The sequence below is a fragment of the Temnothorax americanus genome, unplaced genomic scaffold (assembly GCF_048541705.1).
Source record: "Temnothorax americanus isolate GAGA-0224 unplaced genomic scaffold, ASM4854170v1 Scaffold1, whole genome shotgun sequence".
NCBI lineage: Eukaryota > Metazoa > Arthropoda > Insecta > Hymenoptera > Formicidae > Temnothorax > Temnothorax americanus.
This window is the reverse complement of record NW_027509230.1, coordinates 7,561,977-7,589,007: the sequence shown is the minus strand read 5'-3', so window position 1 is coordinate 7,589,007 and position 27,031 is coordinate 7,561,977. Positions and strand designations below refer to the sequence as shown.

General features: G+C 36.7%; 1 protein-coding gene across 3 annotated transcripts in view; it reads right to left on the bottom strand.

The window, feature by feature from the left end:
* The window catches only part of LOC143895158 (lachesin), a 277,423-nt gene that overhangs the window by 225,403 nt on the left and 24,989 nt on the right, over positions 1-27,031 (bottom strand). The window contains exons 1-3 of one of the 3 annotated variants that reach the window (XM_077402181.1): positions 11,546-12,019; positions 9,776-10,025; positions 2,019-2,128 (exon numbers count right to left, since the gene is read on the bottom strand). In XM_077402181.1, the coding sequence (XP_077258307.1) occupies positions 2,019-2,091 (73 nt within the window). In that variant the 5' untranslated portion in view covers positions 2,092-2,128; positions 9,776-10,025; positions 11,546-12,019. Of the gene's footprint in view, positions 1-2,018; positions 2,129-9,775; positions 10,026-11,545; positions 12,020-27,031 lie in introns of those variants that run through there. The other 2 variants (XM_077402257.1, XM_077402333.1) reach the window with 2 other exon arrangements.

Here is a 27,031-nt window from a genome sequence, read left to right as displayed (position 1 = left end):
TAGGCAACTTTACATACGCAACACGATAGCTAGATCGTAACTGTCAGTAGAAACTTGCAGTGATATAAGCAAAAATATTTTTTTTCGACTATTGTAAAAAACACGCAAAATCTCAGCAATGTCGAACTCGGTGTATTGGAAACGGAAATCACAAAATTGTTGTCGTATGAAAAAATTACATCGCATTCATCTTGAGATTGATGGAACACCTCCGTGCAATACATCATACAACTGCGGAACAGCAGAAACCCTTTAATCGCGAAATCAGGAATTAGTAATTGCGAAACTAGTGAATGTCGTACATCATTCGAATGCTCGTATAATTTTAATTGATTGCACCTAGGTGCGTTACTCAACCAAATATCAGAATTTTAGACAAATTTGATCACCATCTGTATTGTAACTTATCCTCTGTTTGATACACATGACGTGTATGGAAATATAAAAAATAACTATTTCTGTGCATCTAATACAGTGTATATACTGTAAGAGCAAGCAGAAAGCAAAGAAGAGTGTCGTGAAACTCATTACAAGAACGTTGTAGTCTTAATTAGAATATTACAAAGTTATATCAGCAGGTGTAGATCCAATTTAACACAGATATTCGCCGCCAGCTTTTGTAAGACACGGAACTCAAAGCGATTTTATTATTCTTTGCTTCCCTCTCATTCTCTTTCTTTCTTTCTTTCTCGTTTTATATCTCACTCAGTGGCCCTTTATTTCATGCCTTTCTTCGTTGTATCTCATTTCCTCATTTTTAGTCATTCTCTTCTTTCCTCCGACCGAGCGTTACCATCGTAGCAAAGTAGATAATGTTACGTCAAATCGTTTAAAACTTAGAGAATAGCCACTAAAGCAAAGCAAAGTTTACTCCGGAGCTCTTTTATATGTCCTATTAGAGAAGATGTGGAAGAGACTAGCTTATTATTTAGCGATAATTAAGCTTCTAAAGGAAGATTCGAAGATATCCTCAACTTTCCTTCTATTGAACGAGCGAGAAACGATAACGCGGCGAGATATCGCACGCTGAGCGGAAGATTGATTAACGCTGAATGAAAGTGCGCAATGTGCATTAGCTCGGAAAGCGTTACGATTTTCTTAAATAGATATTCTATTCACATTTTTAACTAGAGACGATATGTCGTATCGATTCAAAATATCAATGATATTGCATATGAATTTAGATAAAAGGTAAAATGAAGATTTTCAGGTTACATCTCGTACAACTATTCATAACTTCGCGCTCGTTCTTCGCGTAATGAAATTCTTCAATTGATTTAGAATCAAAGAAGAGCAATGAATAGCACGTATCGACGTATAACGCAAAAATGGGTGATTGGATAAATGGATAAATTGATTAAAGGTCGAGAGGGAAGCGTCAAATTTTTGCAATTAACTATTCGCAATAAACAGCCAGCTTAGGATTTAGGGAACAATGGTATGCGGTACAATCCTATGACTTTACAACGAATCTAACAGATGCTGCAATAATCGCCTTTCACCGTTCATACGTGACAAATCCATGTAATTAGTATACGCATGCTGTTCCACGTTTCGTGAATGTTATGAATTATCGTTACAATTCTAATTGTAATACAATCGTGCCTTATCGAGCAGTAATAACGTTTGGACATTATGTGTTAGGCCCCCAGCTAATTTATCTTTGGTAACAGAGCATAATTAACGAAAGTGAAGCCTCATGTAAGTTTATAATTTCAAATACCGAAAATAATGCCAGTATCAGCATTATATACAAATCCGGATATGATATCGCGATATTTGTGTAGAGATCGAAACATAAATACGAACTAAACTCGTAATATTTGTCACTGGGTAAATATTGTAAATCGGAAAATTAAATTCGCTAGAAGCATATAGATATATTCGGACATTTATGCCCCATGGCAGATTTAATCGTGGTGTATCGTATTATATATTGTATTATTACCTCTATGAATGTCCAAAAATGTCTCACGTTTAAATTCCAATATTATTAAGCTGAAATATAATCCACGTACCTTGGCACATTATTGTGATAATATGCAGTATACTGATGGTCAGGTATCGACTCCGTCTCTGTCGGTCCGCCATTTTTCCGTCGATATTCACTTTAAGTTCCGAAGCTAATCTGTAATAACAAAAAGTTTGATTAGAAAAAGAAATTATCAAATTTTTGTTAATTATTTTTCTCATATTACATTACTCTTGAATTTATTTGGATTATTTTTCAATAAAATAAAGTGAGTCAAGAAAAACATGTAAAACATTCATAAAAGCGATATATGCGCATAAAAGCAAGCAACGAGACGTGTTTATCATTAATAATATAGTTTACACGCCGGCATTACATGCTACTCATATCCGTGAGGTCATAAATAATTAGTGGTGCAGATTATTAGTGGTCTTCAGCAAATAACCCTATTCTATCATTAAAGGCACGATATAAATGTAGTACAATACACGAGCGCGAGGAACATATGTACACGTCAATCCCGCATAATGTGCACGAACCGAATGCATATTGCAATGTTGCAATATGCCGATTGGTCGGAAGCGCACAAAACCGTAAAATCATTAACGCATGGCTAAGTCAGTGTAATACACGCAAGGATATGGTAATTAACGAACGTCCAGTGTTAATCAGACTTATCGACTTGAAATATGTGAACATCGCTCGACAAGATGCATGACTCTGCTATTTATGATCCAGATTGTGTACTCGATCATGGTGGAAGTATTACTTCCACCATGTACTCGATATCGGTACGCTCCAATGATTACTGATAGTACGAAGATTATATATTAGCTAAAAATGATTTAATGAATCAATCTATAATTATTTTACACGTCATCTCAATATAAGCTCAATTATATAGAAATGCATATACACATAGTATATATATATATATGTTATTCAAAATATAAATAAATAAAGACTCTGAGTGTGATAAGAGTCCTTTTTATTCACACCCATACGTATGACAAGCTTTTCATTTAATATATGTCACGACATATATAGAGCGATGTACTATCTACTATATACTTCTGCATATACACGCAACAGATTTCATATCTATCATCTTCTTGTGATTACAAATTCCGTAATTTAATTTTCTTTTAGCAAAGATGTTATTAAACACCGACCCTCCTGGTCTCTTTTTAATATTATCAGATATCTTCCAGATAAAGCTCGTAACGCAACAAAAGTTTTTACAGACCATTATACTTGGACATTTAAAGTGCAAAGAGCCTTCTAATATTACGCGCGTAATGCGCAATTCATAATGTTATCACGAGTTTTACTAGATATATAACAGGGATTTCCATAACGATGCTACGTTGATACTCGAGTAAAATGGCCTGCGTCGCCACAACCCTGAATTCACTTCTACTATCGCGCTCGCTCCATAATTAGCAAACTCAGTTACGTAACACCGTTATAGTAACGCTCGCGTTCCTTTATCTATTTTTCTCGTAAACTTGTTCGTGACAGGCTCATGGAAAAATGCTTCGCATGGATAGCTCCAGGCGGTTCTCTGTTAGTGCTATTTCTTCTATGTGCAGTGATATAGAACAATATGACCGTTGATAATTTAAAAAAAAAATAGTAAATATAGTCTAAGAAAAAATCGCAAGAAAAGATAAATTAAATACAATTTTGCTATCCTCCCAAAAAATATAAAATATTAAATATCGCAAAGAAAATATAATTAAAATATCGTAAGTTATTATTTGATTATTAACATTTTACATTACAATTTTACATACACGAAACATTTATAAGTTAACAATTTTGTATCTATATAATAAAAGTGCAAATAGGTTAAACGAGAATTGATTTTGATACATCACAACCTTATATATCTCTCGAAAAAATGCAAACAAAGAATATATGCAGTTGCTAAACGTTGAGATTTCCGACACCTTGATTATATGCAAATACATAAGCGTGTCACGCAAGGAGTCACGTAGTTTAGGTATCTTCGTGTTATGTCACGTCTACTCAGTGAAGACCGCAGTTAGTGCATGCTAAACTTTGAAGGCATACACAGCTATGTTTACGCTCGAGAAACGAGCATCCGAGAGACCAAACGCCGAATAGTTATAAGATACATATATCGAAGTTGAAACAAAATTTTGATATTAATTCTTTTATAGCAGGGAGAAGTATCTTCTTCCTACTAAAACTTATTTTAAGCACACATTGCTATTATTAGCTACATAAAATTAAATAAAAAATTAAGAATATAATAAATGTAAAAAATTATATATATTTATTGGTACTCTTGATTTCAAGGAATTCATAATGTAAAGACATAGGATTAAATGTCTAAATGAATTAAATACGAACAAAATAGGGAATTATTAAAATATTGCATCTAACTGAACCAATACAATAGCATAACACATGTCACATATCTATTCTCATTTTTATTTCCTAACTGCAGAATAATATCGTCATTTTAATTTCATCGTTTTGATTTTAAAACATTATAACGAATACATTGTATTACAAATCTTAACGTCTCAATTCTTAATTAATTAATATTACCACAGCACTCTCTCTCTCTCTCTCTACGTTCATTCGGGCGCTAATAATGATCGTTATGGCGCTCGAGCAATAACGCAATTGCTATGGCTCCGTTTGGTAATTGGGCCAATTAGAAATTTGAGCAATTACCAAACTATCCTATCAATCGCGCTATTGCCTCAGCGCTACAACATTACCATCGCGCTACTGTTTACAGTTGCTGTAACGCCAGTTGATCTCTTTTAACGGCGCGTCGATAGTTTAATGCAATTGGACTGGATCCTCGGTTAGTAGTACAAGTCGAGATTCGTCGCGACGCGGCGCGTCGCGCCGTTGCGTCGCTCCTGCATGGCTGCGTGTACATACAAGTCGAGATTTACGAGACGATTTACAAATTGGCGGTTATTGTGCCCCGTTTCGGAACGAAACTGTCCCCTAAATCAAAACGTCTGGACGTTCATTAAACGTCAGGCCAATCCGGGAAATCGGCCGCTCGCGGTGCTTCCGCCGTACCACCGACGTCCGTTACCACTGTCTCCTCCTTCGTCTAGCCTGACCTAGCGCTGCTGCCACCACTTCCGTTATATGCGTCTGCAATCCCATTGCGCCGTGACGGTACGGCACGCTCCAAATTTGTCCGATCTGTCGTCGATACGCGTAAATCGGATGACGGCTTGTTTTCCCGAAACAACGCCAAAAACTGTGAGAAGTAAACACGCGATGTCAAAAGCAGTTAAATTTTTGTAAGACCGTAACGTCCGCGTACGCCGACATAGTCAGCCCGTCGACTTAAATCACGCCCCATTTATATCATTTCAGTCTTTTCTACCCCTATTTCATATATAATTCGTTAAGATTTGGTTGATTAGTTCTGGAATTATAAAAATTTCGGTAAATTTGCTCTAACTTCCGCAAATATTGAGATATCGGGCTTCTTTATAGTTATTAAGTGTGCAAGTAGAACCCTTTGCTCACAAAACTTCCTCTATGAGGAAGCCAAAAAAATAAATACTAATAATTATACATTAAATAAAATAAGCTTCCTGTAATAATAAGGAAGCAATGTGCAAGTTTGTAATTTGCACCCTTTTACATTCGTATTCTGAATTAATATAACGTTATAGACAGAAAAGGAAAGGAAGGAAATACAAATCAATCAAGAATATAATATTAGTATAATAAAGAATATCTATAAAATTGGTAAAGTATAAAATACTAAAAAAACATGTACCGATTTTAACATTTTGTTATTAAACTATTATAGCGATAGGTTTTCTATCACTTCCGTGAACACTATTAGGTGTTTAACGAGCAACCTTAATAACGTACATAATTAACTCGTATATCGTAAACATAAAAGCAGTCGAAAATATCGACACAATTGCCTCCATGAGAGCCGAGAGATAGCTCCGGCCGCAGCAAACCAGCAACGTTCGCGATACAGGACGACGTCTCTATTTTCTTTATGACGGACATTACTTTTATTATCCATCGTCATAAAAGCACGGGTGAGAAAAACAACTTGGGCAGAAGAAACGTTACAACGACTTCTTGCTACACGACGCGGACGATCGCCAATATCCAACTTGGTATACTCGTCTATCGAAGCGTCTTTTTTGTCTATCTGGCGATTAGCGACTATGATATAATTGGTGAAAAAGTAGAACGGACGCGATATCAAACTTCAGTTGGCTACTTTATACACCAACAATAAGACAACAATTTCTTATAAGTATAATAGGACCCGGTAAAGCTAATATTTCTCTAAAATTTGAAAATTAAACATTTTCGAGAATTTAAATTATATTTACGTTAGCAATTAACGAAAAAATGGTCCATTCAATTTGCAAAAAATGTCTGAAGATTTAAAATTTGTCAAAATATTTGTAAATAAAAGCAGAATGTAACAAGTTATGTACATCATATTTTATAGGTAGATAAATTGATATTTCAATGGGTGAACTTTTACAATTTGCATGCAATAATAATAGAATAAAAAGTTGCTAAAACTTGTGCAATTGTAAGTCATCGGAATTTTTATATAGTCGTCGGATGCGCGCGCGTGTATAAGGAGCAAGAATGGTATCGCGTCGATTGAAAGTTTGCGAGGTGAGGAAAGTCCGGTCTTTCGATGAACGTCTGTCAAGAACTGACTCGTAATAAACGTAGCTGCAGAAAATAACCCCTCCCCCCCCCCGATAACTTTATCGCCTCGCTGTTGCGATAAATCTCGTTAATTCGCACGATTTAAGCGATACGTACGATACCTGATAATGTCAATTGGTTAATAAAATATATTACGCAATTTTGAAAGTGTTATAGCGTTTTAGCTGCAAACCTTGTATAACACGGTTAACTGTATCTTAAAGCACATTGTACAATGCATCAATTTGCCCCACAGACTTACTAAAAACTGTTTTTTAATACAATCAGTAATTTTTTATCTTTATATTATATTAATCTGAATTTAATATCTGAGATTTTTGTCTTATATAAAATACGGAATTCCATTTATTTTATCCGTATCAAATATTTTCATGCATATATCCGAAAATACATTAATATATCAATTTTGTTATCTAATACGATATATGGAATATCACGATATAGAGTTTCACAATATATGTGTGTAACGTGAAACTCTATATCGTAAGATTATCTTGCTAACAAATCTAGATTTGATTATCGAATTAATTCCCAAATTTCAGCGGTATTGAACATCGCTGCGTATGAAACGCGCATCCGGGGAAAACACAACGATCTCGGGTCGAATCATAAATTCCCGGTTACAGACAAGGGGACGTATAATTGCGTATACGTTGTGTTCTCGATATCAGCGTCTCGCCGCAATCCCATCCCACGGCGTCGTGGATCTCCGCGCAAAACTCCACGACAAATCGTAAACGCGAACGCGCCGCGCGCAGAACACGACAAAACATTCATAATTGCATTCCGGAAGGGAACAGGTTGAAAAGCGGCCCGGCACGTGTTCTCGGTATCAATTCTGTAGCCTCGGATAATTGCTGACACGTAATCCGAACCATGTTCTGGTGTGCGCGCACCTGCGAGCCACATACGCGGCTATCACTGTGCCGATACGTATACGATACGCAACGATTACGAGATATGACGTATTATGCAATAACATTAAAAATACCATCACTTTTTCTCCTTCAATTTCATAATACCGGTATAGAGTGCTTTAGAAGTTTGACATTGATTCACTCAGGTTTGAAAAATTGTTAAAACAAGATAAAAGCAAAACGTTTATAGAGCGGGAATGAGATAAGAAAAAATGTCAAAAAAAATTTAATTTTCTGGGTAACATTATATTTCTATGGACATAAATCTTTCTTTTACACAATCATCAGGTAGTCTTTATATAGCATATACCTATAGCATTCTTTTTTCCATTAAACGGAACATCTATAGTTTCACCACGGGATTGTATCTTTTTCTTGAATTTTCCCACAAAAATGATTGAGAACTCAGTCGCGCCTCGAACAAGTCTCGAAGACAATCGCAGCTCAGCTCATTTATCTATTATTAAAAGTTTTTAACTACCGGCGTCGAGCGGCGGCTACAGACCACGTTAAGGCGGCGAGGACGAGAAAGGCGGAAAAACGATAAGAAAAGCATAAGAAAAAAAGACCTGCAAAGAGGAGATGAAACTCTTTCACGGGAGTTTCTTCCAAATACAACGAACAACCGTAAGAATAAGCTCATTCAGATCAGCATTTCTTAACGAGGAAAGTTGCAGTTACTAACGGGGTTTGTGTACACCACGATAAAAAAGATCTCGAGATTACAGAAACTCGACGACCATAGGCGTGTTTTGTGTAAGTAAACGAATAGCATTACATTTATGCGTGACGATCCATATTCAGAGTCGAAGAGCGCATAACGTAAAAGCATGATAATATGTAATTATCGCGTGCTTATTTTCCAGCAACGAAAGAGATTCATGAATACACTACTCAATCGACAACACGTAGGTATGTTTTTGTAACTCTAAGAGCTCTTCGAGACTCGAGTGCCGAAGTACCAACGTCCGAGTACCAAACGAGGACCGTTCGAAATCATTGAGGGGAAAGCCGGAGTGGTGTCAAGAGAAAGAGAGAGACCAAAAATGTGAATGAAATGAGAAGATCGGTGACGTTAATTATTCATTCTCGAAGTATTAGTTAATTAAATTTTTAAAGAATAATAAACCAAAATAAATATGTCGAATCCGACGTGAATGATTTTAATGACTGAGCGTCGAAATAATCATCCTGATTAATGATATATCAAGAGACACGGTAATGTCTCACGTCAAGTATACGCGTAACGCGAAACCGCCCCGTGTATCTTTACACGAGTTATTGATAATACTTTAATGAAACAGTATCATGTAAATAAAATAAAATAGTGATAAATACACATAACATAGTATTAAATACACGTAATGTAATACATAAATCTTGTTAACCTGAGGTAATCTTTTTCTTTGCCAGTAATAATTAACAAAGGAGATGGTTTAATTCCACCCAATTGGCCATTTATTAATTTTATTCAAATACACGTGTATTTGAATATTATATATCAATAATCTTGTTAACCTGAGGTTAACAAGATTTATGTATTACACGTATATTTCATACTATTTATCATTATTTTTTTTTATTTACATGATACTGTTATACCTCAAGTTTCCTAATAATGTATCATTAATCAGGAAACTGAAGGTTAACCTCGAGGACAGACAATATAAAAATTCATAATTTGAATTATTTTTGGTATATTATCAATTTTTATAATTAAGAGGTTCCGTACAACTTATTGTAAATCTATAACCTAGTTTACACTTGAAGGACCACAAACCATGGTCGAAACGTTGTGTATTTGAATATTATGTTAATAAATAACCCAGTTGGATCGAATTAAACCATTTCCTTTATAAATCTTAATTTATCATCGTATATCAGGGAGGACGTTGTAAGTTATTTAATCGTGACACTTTGACTAAACGCCCTGCTAAAACTAAAAGTAGCTACACCAAGTGAAGCCGAAAGGTAGTAATCGAACGAACGGAAGGGAATAGTAACGGCAATAGTACTCCATAACGCTCGACTAAATTTAATAAATAGGCACTTTCGAACTACATGATCGGATTGGTCTATAACTCTTTCCGGTCGCAGCTCCAAATCGCCGATACGTTAACCCCGTATACCCCCCCCCCCCCAAACAAGAGATAATACGTACTTTTTCACGGAAGTCCGTGGATTTCCGAGGACATATCGTCGACGATCTTTGAACCACCTTTGACCGCGCCGCAACTATCGACGTGTCGACGATGCTACCAGTAGGATGTCCGGATGTTCATGAAACATTTGTTTCACTACACTTTTGCGACGGTCCTCTCGTCGAATTACAAAATCGCGTAGAAAATCACCGTTGTTTCCACCGTGCCAGAATAGATCGCCGCTGAAGCACTCGTGCGCTATTTTGCTCTCTGCAGGTATTTTTCAATTATGTTTACAAACGACGACGGGTTTCGGACAGAATGAGCGATTAGCGCCAATAGTTTCGACGGTGCAGCCGCGTGATTTCTTCGGTACTTTGATAGAAAGAGCTTAATATATTTATCTTACTTGAGAAATTTTTATATTTACGTTTATTTAAGAAAAAGAAATATTTCCAAAACATTTTCTGTCAAAATTTATCCAAGATCTTTTCTGTCAAGTCTGGTTTATTTAAAAAAAGATAGAAATAAGAATAAAATCATTTTTCTTTCATAATTTAAGAAAAGAAATATAGGGGTCTAATCGTATTTTATCTAATTAAAAATAAATTATGAAAGAATGTACGCAACAGTTGGCAAAACTATTCTAGCAGTTATCTTAAAAATAATATCTTAATTGTCACATTCACCAGGTTCAGCTAATATTTAATAATATTCTTGTATCTATCGGAAATATTTAAATTTTATCGCTTCTTTTGAATAGGAGAATATCTCTGCTTCTGCCCTTTATATACCAAGCAGCAAAGATTTATCGGCGTAATCACGCGTACGGTACACGCCGGTGACAACACGATTATTCGTGGCTTCTGATCGGCGACGTACGATCGATTCGGAAATATTATACTTCCGGGACAAACGGTCGCCGAGCAAACGATCGTCAATGTACGTCATAAATCTATCGAACGATCCGCACGCTACCGGATTTCGTACGAATTCACGCTTGAGCCAAACCGGTGGCGAATCGTTAATCAATGCCGAAAAAGAGAACGCACGTATCTTTTATCGCATAAGAATTATGCGCATCAAGCGTTATTATCGCTATGGCATAAAGTATACTCCATTATTTTTCGATAATAAGAATAGAAAATACAAAACTCTGGCGGGAAGGTAACATCACGAAATCAAGTCAAATCGAAGCAAACGACGTTCGATAAATCGAGAGCCGTTGAAAATATACATCAGCGATTGTGAATGAGTTATTCCGAAAACGATACAGGTCCAAGACTGGAAATTGTTAAAATAACGATAACGGCTGCTCTGATGGTTCTCCAATATAAAGACTTATATACTTTCAGATATAATATTTAGGTAGTATAGTATCGTGTCGAGGCGTTACAAAAAATTAATTGATAGAATTTTTATAACATCGCGAAAAATATGTCGAACTTAAAAAATAACAAACTTGTTTTATTTTCAGAATAATTGACTTAATTTTTTTAGCATTATACATCAAAACGTGAAAAGGGACTAATAAATAAGTAACTTTCAAATAAGTTTCCGTTTAATCGCCAAAATTGCGAGAAATCTCCATGAAACCACAGTATAACTGCAAAATCACTGATACATCAGCAAGCTACGTACAAACGCGTTGCGTCAAAATCGCGAATTCGGAATCGAACGTCCGTCAAAAAAAAACTTTGAGATCACGTGATCCGTCAACCCTCGTCGTTAGTTTCAAGTCTTCCAATCTTCCTCGTACACGTTGCTCGACGTGTAACACGAGAACATACCCGACCAATGAGCCGATCCCAAACTTCTTTTTGCCCTCGGAGCGACAATCGTTCCGAAGGACAAGAACGAAGAAAGCAAAAAACTCGTGCTGCAACTTGTCCCGGCTGATCACGCGCGAACTTACGACAAGATCCTTCGTCGGATCCTCTTCGAAGAAGAAGAAGAATCGAAAATCGCGCACCTGCGGAACTCCGAGTATGAGAAACAGAAACCCGATCTCAATGCGCCCGACGAGAACTTCGAAAAGTTCGACACTACGTCGAGTGTCAGGCCAGTTTTTCGTCCGGGTGAAACGCGAAGCACCCGCACCAGGCACGTGCGTAAATAACGCGGACCGACTGACGACGATCAACACGACACTCCACGGCGAACTTATCACATCGGAATCCCGAAAACCCCTTCAGCCACGTCGCGGCTACTGCTGCTGAATGCTGGCTGGTGCTGATGGTGGTGCCGGTGCTACTGCTCCACACCGCGTATATACCGCACGATGAACACGGACACGCGCGCTCAAGCCTGCGCGAGCGCAATGCCGGCGACGATTCCGGCAGTAGGGGGTTGTTTGGATGCCTGCCCCTTCGGAAGATACTTTTACCGGCGACGCGCATCTCGTCCGTGCGCAAGAAAGCGCGTAAGAATTGCTGCCGATCCAACACAAGGATCGTCAACGATAAAGAAGAAGATAAGGATATAAGACCTTATTTATTTTAGGGGTTACTTTACACCTGCAAGAATACGTCATAATAAAATAAGTACTATGCCTAAAAGGTGCCATGCCAATCAAGAATTGATCAATATCTAGAAAGTATTTCATTATAACTCTTAAATTTGTTAATATCCAAATTTGTTGGATATTAGTTACTTCTCTTGAATCCAATAGTTTCAAAACCATTTATCTAATGTAAGAAAAATTATTCTTGCAAGAGTAAAAAAAGTTTAAATAAAAGTTGATTAATATAGAATCGGTGAAGAATATTAGTTTTGTCAAAAATATAATGACGTTTTTATTATTTTATTAAAGCAAAAATGTTGATGGACGTTATGTCTAATTTATGTATATATGTATATATTTAAAAGTTTATTATTCCGCGGATATCTGAATATCGACGTATCAAAACAACGTTTGGATAACACGTTAACAGATACGCGAGTCAATCTTTATTAACATATCCGGCTTTTAATGAGATTTGTCACAAATATATTATAATTATTTAAATATAATTACATAATGTATCCTCATTTAAAAAATTTATTATCAAACATTATGTTTTCACTTATGCCAACATGCATTCACATTAAATTAATTTCCTGCATATCTATCTTTAACGACATTCTAATCATAACTACGAGGAAGATTGGATCAAGAATACACTGTCGAAACGAAGAATTTCTTCGGAATATTAATGATAAAACCCATTTTCATATTAGTGTGAATAATCTTATCATTAATTATTATCATAGATATAATTAAGATTAAAACCATAACACCGACAGAATAGTAGTAACTTGCAGAAATAGATATTAAAAATAATGAAGTTTAAATATTAAGACTTCAATTATCAAATAAGAAATAGAATTAGTTAGGTATCGATGTTATAAGATTATGTCTCCTACAAGATACAAAAGGACACATTTGTTTATTTCGACGTACATGCGCCTGTCGGGTCCCAAAAATTAATAGCACTGGGAAGTCACCGTACCCTAGTAATTTCCATCACTCTCTTGAGAGCGTTAAATAAACGAAGGTAAGAAGAGTGAAGGTGAAGCGTAAGGCAACGCCATGAAGAATATCGACAAGGAAGCGGAAGAGAATTCCAGGGAACAAAAACATCCGACAGGAGTCGGTAGCGGCAAGTTGTTCGCCGTATCTAAAACCAGCGAGATCAAACGCATTCACGCAGCCCGATTTCGTTTGACGTCCATCGTCTGGAAAACGCTTTCGCTACGGGGGGCTGCCGCGGAATCCGCGTCTTGACGTCCCTTCAGTACGGTACGGAGCTGCTGCCGCAATATCTTTCGGCGTAACATATACAGTATGGTGGTGGCTGATGTAACATTGTCGGACGCACGTTGCCGCGCTCAGTTTGCGCACACCCGCGTATATCCTCGGTAGTACATCCTCCCCCTCCACCCCCACGGATCGAGCGTTACTCAGTCGTGAGGAATTCTTTGATACCTATCTACCTACCTCGCAGGGAAATGTTTCGCCAACCACCGTTCGCGAGATTCCGCGAGATACCTCCGGGACGCGTATACACGTGCGTATGTATATACTCGGCGTGCTAAACGTGCGTTTACCGCATTCGGAGGTCTTTACTGTAAACAGATCCAATAAGCGCAAGTATGCACCACAATCCGTCTGTAATAAGAGGGAATGAAATTACTGTTATTTATATAACGACAAAGGGAAAGCATCGTCAGAAACAACGAAGGCAATACGTATCGTGTAATACACCTTGTCCGTGTAAGTAGAATCGTTTTGTCACACCTGGACCTAATGAGATCATAAACTTGGATTCGGTATATTTGTAAAGAACGCAAATTTTGAGAAGATCGATTTTATTTGTTTCTTCTTGAAAACGATTAATTAAATCGCGAAAACTGAAAGATTTTGTCTCTATACTCATGTTTTGTAGACCTGTACGTATTTTAAATATTTCGATCAATGTAACACAATAAATTCATAAATAATTAAGCGCCGTTGGCTGTAATCCCAATCGGAAAAAATTTATTATCCATAAGAAAGAGAACACAGAATTATAACGTGTAAATTCCAAGGGGCAACGATTATCCGAGTTGAAAGCGAGTCGAGATTGTTGCCACGTCAAGACGTTGTTGCCACCATTTCTGACTTCTCATGTACAAAATGTGCGGGTCTTTTACAACGGTCAGCGGCACTCTATTTACCCGGGATTCCCCTCAACGGCGCTATACTCGGGAAAAGGAATTTGTGTCGTACCCGCAGAATGACTCGACATGTAGCAACCGTCCCGTATACGATGGCTGATTTATTCGCAGTGCACGAAGGATCTCCTTGCATGGGAAGTTTAGGTGAACGCGCGACCAATAGGGTAGAAATTGAGAACCTAAATTCGACGAAATCTTTCCCCCTTTATCTATATATCTCTTTCTATATTGCGCGCTTAACTGAAGAACTTAATTTTACACCGTAAAAGTTTAGCAGAACTCTTATTAGACCTTTAACTTTATTTATAAAAGAAGCAATTCGATCAATAACTAATTAGAAAAAAACGAGTGTATTACAAAATGTAAAAAAAATTAACGATTTTTCTTTGAACTGCCGCCGATGATTTCGCGAGTGAAACGAGTTTTACCTCGTCGAATAATCCCGGCCGATGTTGTTAAATCCGCGCGACTTTATCGGACGGTAAATTTTCCAGCGTGACAGATTTCTTAAAATATTTTCAATATCGTGGAAGCAAGGTATATATATATATATATATATATTACTTTTATTTATATTTATATATATATATATATATATATATATATCGGATACATACATATCATGCTGCCTCAAGCGCCTTCAGGGTACCCCGCCGCGTAAAGTTGAATTTTCCGAGGATCGACACCGGCGATCGAGTTCGTTCGCTCGCTCACATGGACGTTCGATAATGTATATATCTATCGGAGTTCCGCGTCAAAACGGTTCCCGCGGCTTGTACACGGATACTGCTTGAACAAATTGGGAATGTAGACGTACTTAGCATCAGTGCATTCGCCGACGAGAGATAGAAAGTTCAGCGAGGAAAAAATTCATGAAAATTCACAACTTTAATTGGAAGATGGGGATTCCACCATCTTTCCCGAGACGCCAAGGCGCGCGAAAAAAAAATGTGATGCTTTTTGTAAACTGCGTTTTAACTAGTTAAACAGCGTTAACTATTCATCTGGAATAACGCCGCGATAACTTCGCGTAACGAGGAGATGCGCGCGAACTTTGCTTTCTTTCGAGCAGAGAAAAATGCAATCCGAGACTCCGAACGTAAGGGATAATTGTATTTAGAATGACGATTGAAATAGCGAAGTAAACTTCTGTCTTTCATTGCGTTTCATCCGTGAAACCTTAAAACGGTGGCGGATTCCGGTTGTGTTGACTGTTCTAACTGATTGCAATTATTTCCTTACAAAGCAAATTGCCTGTCACGAAATCGTGTTAGAACTTACTACGTAGAATCGCATCAGGTATGCTAAAAGCACTTCTCTCGAAATGCCGCGTGCACACCTGTCTCTATGTCTATGTTCGCAATGCTAGGTAATACCAATTTGTGACACGTAATCCTTGGTTGCTGTGCGTATCGCGCGCACACGCGCACAGGTACAAACATCCCCGGAACACACACGCACCCGCGAGCGACAAGAGAAGATAGAAAAGCAGAAATAGCGCGCGTGCCCGTGCCCGTAGATACGTTACGTGGACGTTCATGTGTGAAACGAAGCTTTCAATTCGACCAGCAAAGCACACAGACCGTACAGTAACGAACACGGGGCGAAGTTTATTCGTCACGGGGTCGCAATTAAATTCCAAAAGTACGCTCTATTCTTGAATGCACGTACAGGTATGTGAACCGAAAACAATTTTGGAGCTAAGATGGCAAGAAATGAGAAAATGTACGAAAAACGATAAGAAAACAGCGATAGGCATATAGAATCACTTCTATAGACAAAAGTTGCGTTTTCTCTACATTACAAGACTCTCGGATATTTATCAGTACTGTGTGATTTATATAAAAGACTATTCAATTAAATATAAAACAACTATGTGATTAAAAAGTCGTATACCTTTGAAATTTTCAATAGCAGATTTATTTTAGTAGATACTATATATTAAAATTAAAAAAAATAAGTTTTTTCAATTGTTATTAAGACATATTGCGTAAAGTTAAAGTCTGCGTTGTTCATCCAAGTTATACTAGTTATAAAAATTAACATTGTTTATAATCTTCATGATTTAAAATAAAATTTTCAAGTTCTACTTTGAATAAAGTCTATCTTACGAGAAGGGTTTCTAATTATATTCTACAATCTTTTCATTTTTTTGAAATCATTACATTTATATAAATAAAATTAAAAATAAAGGTAAAATGATCTCTTTTTATTTTAAGATTTATTTGCACAAGTATAACGGTGGTCGCATTATCTCATTCATTATTTTAGAAATACCATATCCGTTGCATTAAAAATATATTTATAATTTTAAATCCGACAGATCTCTCTCTACTTATCATTTTGATTTAGAAATGTGTCGCATGCGCTATACAAATACATTTTTTACGTACAATCTCGTGCACGAATTTATTCCACTCCTCTCAAATCTATACGTAAAACGCGCAATTTAAATCGATTTAACGCTTTCAATGGACAAGAATCGCTCATTATAGCTCGTTACTCATCTCTCAATACTCGATGCCCATATTCAACGCGGTTAAAATCTTCACGGGTAGAATGAACTATCATTACCGAGAGATCCACCTTCTCTGACTATGGGCTTTCATTTTCTCTGTTCCTCAGACACATTTTCAATTCCGTTCCTCATCTCATTTACGTGTACCTCCCTATTCATCCAATCATGAATGACTGGATTTTAGGAAGACCGTCTGTCGAGTAGCGAATCTAACATAAGTACCTATGATGATTATTTAAGGAATATCACGACTGGTAATGGCATGTTTTAATCGTATTAAACAGTATATTCACACATAAGTCATATAGAGCATACTTATCTATAATTCACGCTCTCATGTTTTACTGTATAAAATTAATTAAGGTATTATTTTAGCTATTGATTAATATAAATCGATTATCTAATAATAATAAATCAATAGGTATATCTAAAATAAAATTGAAATATATGTATTGTAGAATAAAAAATTAAATCACAGGCAAATATCGGTTTCTCGTAATCATAATTGATGTAATAAGTGTTACTTTTCTCTCTCTCTCTCTCTCTCTCTTTCGAAAATCACGTTAATAAGCGACAGACATTGTGTTTGAAAAGTTCCTGAATAGTGAAAACTTGACTGCAATGACATCCTGATTCTTCCGAAACGCGTTGTACACCATCATTAGACTTAAAGGTGCTAATAACTACCCTCGCGATTAAGATTACCATGTATTCTAGGAAAGTATTTACGTCACCTAACGTGAACGTACTCATGACTATCTTATAAGCGGGATTAGCGCCATTTCACAGTGGTATTAATAACTGAGAACCATTTTAACGTCAAGTTAACATAGGGAACAATTACGATTTTCGTCTGACTTCGCCTTCCTAGAAGCTTCTCTTAACCCTCCTCCCTGCACCCTGCCGGCAACTGCTTCCTACTCGCCCCGTGAAGCGATTATCTTCCACAATGCATCTTGCATAAGCATAGCTATTGGGTGTGTTAGTAGCAAATGCGCAGCTTAAAACGTGTATGTTGGCATTAAGAAAAGCGAACGATAATTGCGTGGCATTAACCTTTCTGTTATGCGTGTAAATCTGCCTGGCCCCTTTTACTTTCTGAACAATATGTTAAATGTATGTTGAAAATGTATTCCCGTTTTTAGTAAGTTTTTGTAGAAAACTTAAATTTAAAAAAAAGAAACTTATTTTTTTGAAAGCTTAATCGTCCTACGATTTTATGTATATTTAACTTCGCGTTAGATCACAATTTGCGCTTACGATATTATTTACAGTTTACACCATCTATTTTTATTATTCCACACAATTATTATAAATATCTAAACCGGAACTTAGACACAAATTAATAAGAGGATCAAAGAAAGTATATAACGTTTCATTTCTCGATGATTTGATGTGTGATTTTGCACAACTATTATTATACATTCTGGTTCTGCTGTGCAAATGTGAAAATAAAAATTCTATGAAAATAATATTTCTTTAGTATCAACATTGGCGAAAAAGAAGTAACATAATACTGAGTCAACGGTATAATGAGGAAATGAAACAAAATGAGGCAAAAACGGGATTCATTACGTGTAAATTACATAATGTGCAAGGCGAGCCTAAGAACAATCTGCGTATTATATCCTTGTCTGTGCTAGCAATTAACACCGAACAGCGACTCGCGACATTATTACATAAAATCAGTGGCGCTGCAAATGAATACTTCACTATAATAAAGCATCCCGCGCCCCGGGAAAAAAAACTGCTCGAAACGATTTCGCAACCTGTTCGGGCTGCATCCACCGGAATAGGCGAGTCGAGAATATTTGGACCGTCTAGGTAACCTCGACGAGCCGACTTAAACCAGATCCGGTGGGACAATAATTCTCCCATGAAATAATTAGCTGATATGATCTGGAGAGATAGGCTGTCCCACCGAGACAAAAGAATGTTAAGCGTTCCATTACGCGCGGGCTCTTCTATTTAAACCATTATTTTTTATATCACCTCGTAAATCGTTTCTTTATTGTAGAAATTTTTTAAGAAGCATATCCCACCCTTGCGTACAAACTCACCAGAGAAAAGATGGAATCGGCGACATCTAGTCATACCTCTGTGCTCGGCAAGATTTTCTTATCTATTAATTATCATTTAATTCTCTCTCTCATATAAGTTTAATATGTTACGCGTGCTCAAGTTTGACAATAACTGTAACAACATTAAATGTAGAATCGGCAAGATGTACATACATTACATCTCGAGATGCATCAGTTCCCGAATTGAAATAATATTATAAATAATTATATATACACACACGTTTTTTTTTTACTTATATACATCTATTTTTTTTCTCTTTTGCGGAATCAGATCGAAAGATATTTCTGATGTCTGAATTGCAGAGCAGCTTCTTTACGAGGCGGATCCATCGCACCGGGCGTGATCCCGATATATAGACAGTTGCAGCTAATAATGTGAATTAAGATTCAACGCGCAATGCCTTCGAAGTGAAGCACGATCATACACTCTAACACGAGCCACCCAGCCACGTTGAAACCTGACGCCCCTACTAAAATCCGTGGCTAATTTCAAACGACCCCTTTACCTTACCCGCGTCTGTTCGTTACTACCGTGGTCATCTAAAATTTCAGAAGTGATACTCCACAACGGAAGCGTGGATTAAGGGCCACTGCCTACAAAGCTGTGCATATAAATGCGATGATCTAAGACAGAGTGTCAGTCGTACAAATTTTAGAAACAAAACAGACATTGCTTTTATTAGCACGTATTATTGAAACTAGAATACGCGTCCTAGGTAACTTTACTTACAAAATTTTATCTTAAATTATTTAATATTCTTAATAACTTTTTTTCTTTAACAATTTTTTTAACGATTGCTAATTTCACCATTGTGCATTGTGGAATATTTACCTCTATATTATAATATAAAGATAAATATTTATCTCTTATATATTATCTGCATATCACGATTATTCTAATTGATTTTTTAACTTTGATCGAAACTGAGCATTATTAATAATTCGTCAAAATCATATAATGTAATTTGTGTGAACGCTGTAACCTCGGCTGTAACGTTAGTTTTGGAATCTATTCAATAAAACTGAACGGCATTAAAAAGAGATAAAGACAAACGCGATTGCGAAGAATTGGAAAAATATCAGAAATGCGATAGATATCGACAGACAAACTTTTTAGTAAGATTTTAAAACCCCGTTCCGACGTCACCCGCCATCATACATGTCCAGAAACGTAACGAGTTTTACGCATCACCATATGATCGCGAGCAATATCGCCTAATAGGGAGAACCAGGGTGGAATGTTAACGATGGTAGGAGCAACGTTCGTTAATTATTTACAAGTTTACCGATGCATCGAGTGCAGCGCAGCGCGAAGTAAAATTGACGCAATATATAATTAGCGAGTATCTGGTACGGGCCAATTTCTTCGTTACGAAACGATGATTTATCGAGCCAGGAAGCGGGCGTTATAAAAAACTAAGCACGCTAAAAAAAAACACGCGCAGATTCTAAAGAAAAGTATCGCGTTTGGATAAAAATTTGTAGCATGTACTTTATGCGAATATAACGCTTTATGAGAGATTCAATATTCTTTAGTTATGAATTTCAAAAGAAAAACCTCTACGTTATTTTACATATATAAAATTGATTGTATAAAGATTTAACCTATGTACGAAAAATATTCACATGGTTGAAAATGAGTCTGTCTAAAAATATTATTATATGTTAACAATGCATATATTAGTAACAAATCAGAGTCGATTTTAACTCCGAGAGAAATTTTAGGGAAGCGGGATCCGCGCAGCATGAAGCATGACATCGTTAAACAAAAAGTGACTCGTAACGTCTTTGACTCGTTAAGAATCTTATTTGCTATTTGTAATCTTATAGTGATTATAGATTAATAATCTACAACTAACAAAAGTACAGATAAGACCCTGTGTGAGACTTCGATTCCTCGCTGATGTCTCAAGTAATATTTTCTTTCACTTGAGCTACATAGTACACTTTGTGATTTGTGCAAAGTTGTGTGACGTTTATAATAGATTAATTTTTTATAACATCCGAATATAGATGATAAAAATCTATAAATTTATAAACATTAAACAATGCATGTGAATGTTGCAGTGTAAACGCGACGGGAGAATCTCAAAGCTCTATGAGGAGATGTCATATAATGAGATTTACAATTATATACAAAACCTGGGACTTTTTCGAAGATATTTTCAAGAGTCGGTTCTAACTTGGAAACTCCGAGAGGATGTGTGGGAAAGATTTCTGCTCCGCGCACGTTAAGAAATTGAATAATTAAATAACTTCTGAGCATTTTAATTTTCAAAAATAACAATATGAAAAGAATATGCCACCATAATCTAAAAGTAAAATATATAGGTTCTCAAAACGGAGATTTTTTTTACCATTTTCAATTCATAATTCCTTAATTCACAGATTCCTTGAACTTCCCAATCAATCTTATATAAAACCGAAACAAATATATAAGATGAGAATTGATATCGAATCTGAGACCCGTCGACTACTGCTCCCATACGGAGCCATGCATCATCCTCAAAACAGCAATATGAAATAATGTGAAAAACGTATATCATAAATTTTATTCTTTCATCCTTCTATATGTAAACTATATATGAAAGTGAAATTGATGCAACTGTAAGTGTCACCGCGAAACAAACGAAACAAGAAGAGTGGAATCAAAAATGCACAGCGCTGCAGGTTGTGACGTAGTGCTGAGGTAGTCTTTAAAACTAAAAGGCTGTGGTGGGTGCATGCTGACGGTGTTCTAAGTAACAGATAGGTCTGGGTAATTGCTTCACTTAACGAGAAACACGTTCGAACCTTGCGCTCGTTCCCTCCGACAGAATCCAATATTAACCGTCGTGCCGTTTGATATACATGGTTCGGTATATTCCGCGCCGCGTGCATTTTGCAGGCTCTTTCAACCTTCTCGTTTGTCTATCGTGTGCCCTTCGTCAGCGTTCAAGGGCTTCCCCTAACGACGTTCAAGAAATGCCTCCGCGGGCAAGCGCACCTTCCCCACCACGGCTGTAGCAATTTTTGAATATTTTACGTGGCTCTCACCGAAAAAAAGAACTCATTTTTCCTCGACGTAACGTGTAGAATAACTGTAACGCGGAAGCATTGTATCAGATGCGTATCACGTACGTTTCTCTTCAACTTTTATAGAGATATCCGTTATACTTGAGATACATTACTTATGACATGACTTCATTTAATGAGGTTACTCGAAAAATGAACAAAACCGAATGTCGTAAACTAAATTGATATGAATATTTTGATGTTTTCTTCTATATACATTATTCATTAATAATGAAAGCAAAACAGGAAGAGAATTATCGTACAGTAAATTAACCAACGCAATTAAATTCAGAATTTGAAAGTAATAAGTTTTGATTTAATATGTAAAAAGAGAGAAGGGAGATTTAAAATGCGATATTTAATTCAATACTCTATAAGGATAAGAACGAAGTAATAGTACGGCGAAGCAGGTGAAGGAAGACCAGACGTTCCTGAACAGAACGAAAACGATCTTCGAAAGCACTAGCACTTTTTCCTCGAACATAGTAAATACTGAAAGTGGAGACTACCGCAGGGACTTCGGTCGGTACTCCAGTGAGTTGCTCCAAAGCCCTCCGCCATCTTTTTTTTCCTCCACTGCCGCCGTTCTCCGTATGCGATCGCGAAGGAGTCAAGAAAAGATTTTACACTCGGACGGAAAGTAGAAGGCAACGTAGGTTCGTACGTTGGTTTTGTCGAACCAACGAAATCCTTCTGTTAGCACTTCTTTCACCTTCCGATACGTGTTACGAGCAAAAACATTCAAGAGTTACATTCGCATGCTGCTATTGTATTGTGTACGACGATCAATGCTAGAAACAAAAAGTGAATAATGATAATGTCGCTGAAGCTAGCAGCGGGAGCTAGCAGCGGAACGTCCCGCGGACAGGGCCGAATATCATATGGGTTTGTTTCTCAGGGGGTCCGAACGTATCGTAGTTTAATTATTATTAGCCGCTGGGCTTTTCTTAAATATTAATAATTAATGAAAATTAAACTTATTTATATATAAATGTTTTTTACAATATTCAAGTTTTGTTTTTTCATCGGTTTGATATAAAAACATGTTTTAATTATTATAGATTATTCGATAAATAATTGTAGAACATAGCAAAGAACGATTTTCTCCAAATTTTTAGGGAATCACGTTCTTGTAACAACAAAACGATTCAGCAAGTATTTGGAACAATCCGCGGTTTTATATTAATTGTTATTAATTTTTTATTCCTAATTTAATCAGCGGCGACCGATCGCAAAAAACAATTCCCTCCAAATTTTTATGGGATCACATCCTTGTGATAACAAAACGATTCAGCAAGTATTTGGGACAATCCGCGGTTTCCCTTAATTGTTATTAATTTTTTATTGATAATTTATTCAGCGGCGACCGATCGCAAAAAACGATTCCCTCTAAATTTTTAGGGGATCACGTCCTTGTGACAACAAAACAATTTAGAAGGTATTTGCAACAATTCGCAGTTCTCCTTAATTGTTATTAATTTTTTATTGATAAATTATTCAGCGGCGACCAATCGCAAAGAACGATTCTCTCCAAATTTTTAGGGGATCACGTCCTTGTGACAACAAAACGATTCAGCAAGTATTTGGGACAATCCGCGGTTTCCCTTAATTGTTATTAATTTTTTATGCGTATGTATAATTTTACTACGGTCTCTTGTAGGTTTATCGCCGTGCACGCTGTGAAATTAGCGCGAGAGCAATAAAATTCATAATTCTCATATAATAGTGTGCGAACATAATGAAATAAGCGAATGCAAAAAATTACTTTGACAAATCATTATGGTTACCGGAATAGTTATTACCCCGAAAATATAACATGTTTAATAAATTAATAAAACGAAGTGCTTCTAAAGAAATTTTAAGAGCTAATCTTGCAATATATGTCGCTACATTTTGTGTTTCGCGAGGTAGAGGAGCGCCTCGCGAGATTAGAGGAGCACCTTCGCGAGGTTAGAGGAGCGCCTCGCGAGGTACAGAAGCACCCTCGCCTTTGTCGGGACATCGGCGATTTCGATGAAGGTTTATCGCCGTGCACGCTGTGAAATTAGCGCGAGAACAATAAAATTCATAATTTTCATATATATAATAGTGTTCATATTTAATAAAATAAGAAAATGCAAAAGATTACTTTGACAAATCATTATGGTTACCGGAATAGTTATTTCCGAAAATATAATATGTTTAATAAATTAATAAAACGAAGTGCTTCTAAAGAAATTTTAAGAGCTAATCTTGCAATATATGTCGCTACATTTTGTGTTTCGCGAGGTAGACGAGCGCCTCGCGAGATTAGAGGAGCGCCTCGCGAGGCACAGAAGCACCCTCGCGAGGTTAGAGGAGCACCACGCGAGGTACAGAAGCACCCTGGCGAGGTTAGAGGAGCACCACGCGAGGTACAGAAGCACCCTCGCCTTTGTAGGGACATAGGTGATTTCGTTGTAGGTTTATCGCCGTGCACGCTGTGAAATTAGCGCGAGAACAATAAAATTCATAATTTTCATATAATAGTGTTCGTATTTAATAAAATAAGAGAATGCAAAAGATTACTTTGACAAATCATTATATGGTTTCAAGAATAGTTATTACCGAAAATATAATATGCTAATTAATAAAACAAAGTGCTTCTAAAGAAATTTTAAGAGCTAATCTTGCAATATATGTCGCTACATTTTGTGTTTCGCGAGGTAGAGGAGCGCCTCGCGAGATTAGAGGAGCGCCTCGCGAGGCACAGAAGCACCCTCGCCTTTGTCGGGACATCGGCGATTTCGTTGAAGGTTTATCGCCGTGCACGCTGTGAAATTAGCGCGAGAACAATAAAATTCATAATTCTCATATAATAGTGTTCGTATTTAATGAAATAAAAGAATGCAAAAGATTACTTTGACAAATCATTATGGTTACCGGAATAGTTATTTCCCCGAAAATATAATATGTTTAATAAATTAATAAAACGAAGTGCTTCTAAAGAAATTTTAAGAGCTAATCTTGCAATATATGTCGTTACATTTTGTGTTTCGCGAGGTAAAGAAGCGCCTCGCGAGGTTAAAGGAGCACCTTCGCGAGGTTAGAGGAGCACCTCGCGAGGTACAGAAGCACCCTCGCCTTTGTCACGACATCGGCGATTTCGTTGAAGGTTTTTCGCCGTGCACGCTGTGAAATTAGCGCGAGAACAATATAATTCATAATTCTCATATAATAGTGTTCGTATTTAATGAAATAAGAGAATGCAAAAGATTACTTTGACAAATCATTATATGGTTTCCGGAATAGTTATTACCCCAAAAATATAATATGTTTAATAAATTAATAAAACGAAGTGCTTCTAAAGAAATTTTAAGAACTAATCTTGCAATATATGTCGCTACATTTTGTGTTTCGCGAGGTAGAGGAGCACCTCGCGAGGTACAGAAGCACCCTCGCCTTTGTCGGGACATCGACGATTTCGTTGTAGGTTTATCGCCGTGCACGCTGTGAAATTAGCGCGAAAACAATAAAATTCATAATTCTCATATAATAGTGTTCGTATATAATGAAATAAGCGAATGCAAAAGATTACTTTGACAAATCATTATGGTTACCGGAATAGTGATATAAAAGTGATACAGTAATATAAATACATAATTTGCATATGTTGTGCCCATAATGATGTCTGGTCTTTCTTCATCTACTTTGTTGTATTATTATTTTCTGTCTTATTTCTTTTATCTTTAAAGAGTATAGAATTAAATATCTTATTTTAAATATCTCACTTCTTTTGCGTCACAAATCAAAGTTTATTCTAAATAAATAAAACACAGTCTTGCATATTTTTTCCATATATGCATTAAATATGTTCATTAGATGTATAATTAAAGCTATATATTTTTTATAGGTGTATTCCTAAAACCTAATTTATCAAAAGCTCTATTTTCTTCATAAAGAAATATTCAGAGTAAATGCTACGAATTAATCCGCATTCTTATTTAATGGTTTAACTAACGTACACCCGGTACACCGATATATGCCTAACGGCAGGCGCGTCCATCGCAATTCACGTCTCTATGTACGCGTTCATTAAAATTCCAACAACGCGGCGACCTAGCGCGATAGATCACCGTAAACGATCGAAATTTGTGTATCCTTACGTGTACTTGCCGCATGACCGGACGCGTGGACGTGCGCGCTCACATGCGGGAGCCCGGACGCGAAACGCGGCCGCTGGCTTGTGTATACCTCCGAAGAAGATGAACAAGGGAGGCACAGAATTACGAAACAGGGGAGAAAGGGCGGGAAGCTAGGGTAGGAGAACAGGAGAAAACAGTGGCCTCGATACGAAACGGGAGTTCAAAGCCTCGACCCCCGCAACAACGCGTCTAATTACTTGCTTCCTGCCTAGTGCGCGGCACGGTGAATTTACATCTTGTTTGTTCAAGCAGAAGTAGCGGTGTAAACGCCTCCACTACCCGTCCAATGTAGATTGGATACTGCCTATAAACAGGCGATTGCCTTTGACTCGGACAGTCCGGTTCGAACGAGCGGCAATATCTTGCGCGAAGAGAATCATGTCGATTCAATAGATTACCTTGCGGACAGCGGAATAAATAAGAATGTAAGATAGAGTAAAAATTTAAGACATTAAAATTTTTTCCCAAAAAAATAGGGAAATTTAACATGCTTGTTTTAATCTATATGATTTACATAAAAATGCACTCAGAATTGGACACACAAACGAATTTATAAAATCACGTGTTTGACTTTAGAAATAACGGAAATGTACAAAAGCTTACAGAAATTAACCAATAACTATCCAACTTTCAGAAACAATTTATAATTTTATTTTTAATATATTATAATTTTACGCGAGAAAACTGGGAAATTAATCGGAATCCTAAGCACCGCTTATAGATCCCTTATACTGCACTTAATAAAAATGCGTAGCTGCACTT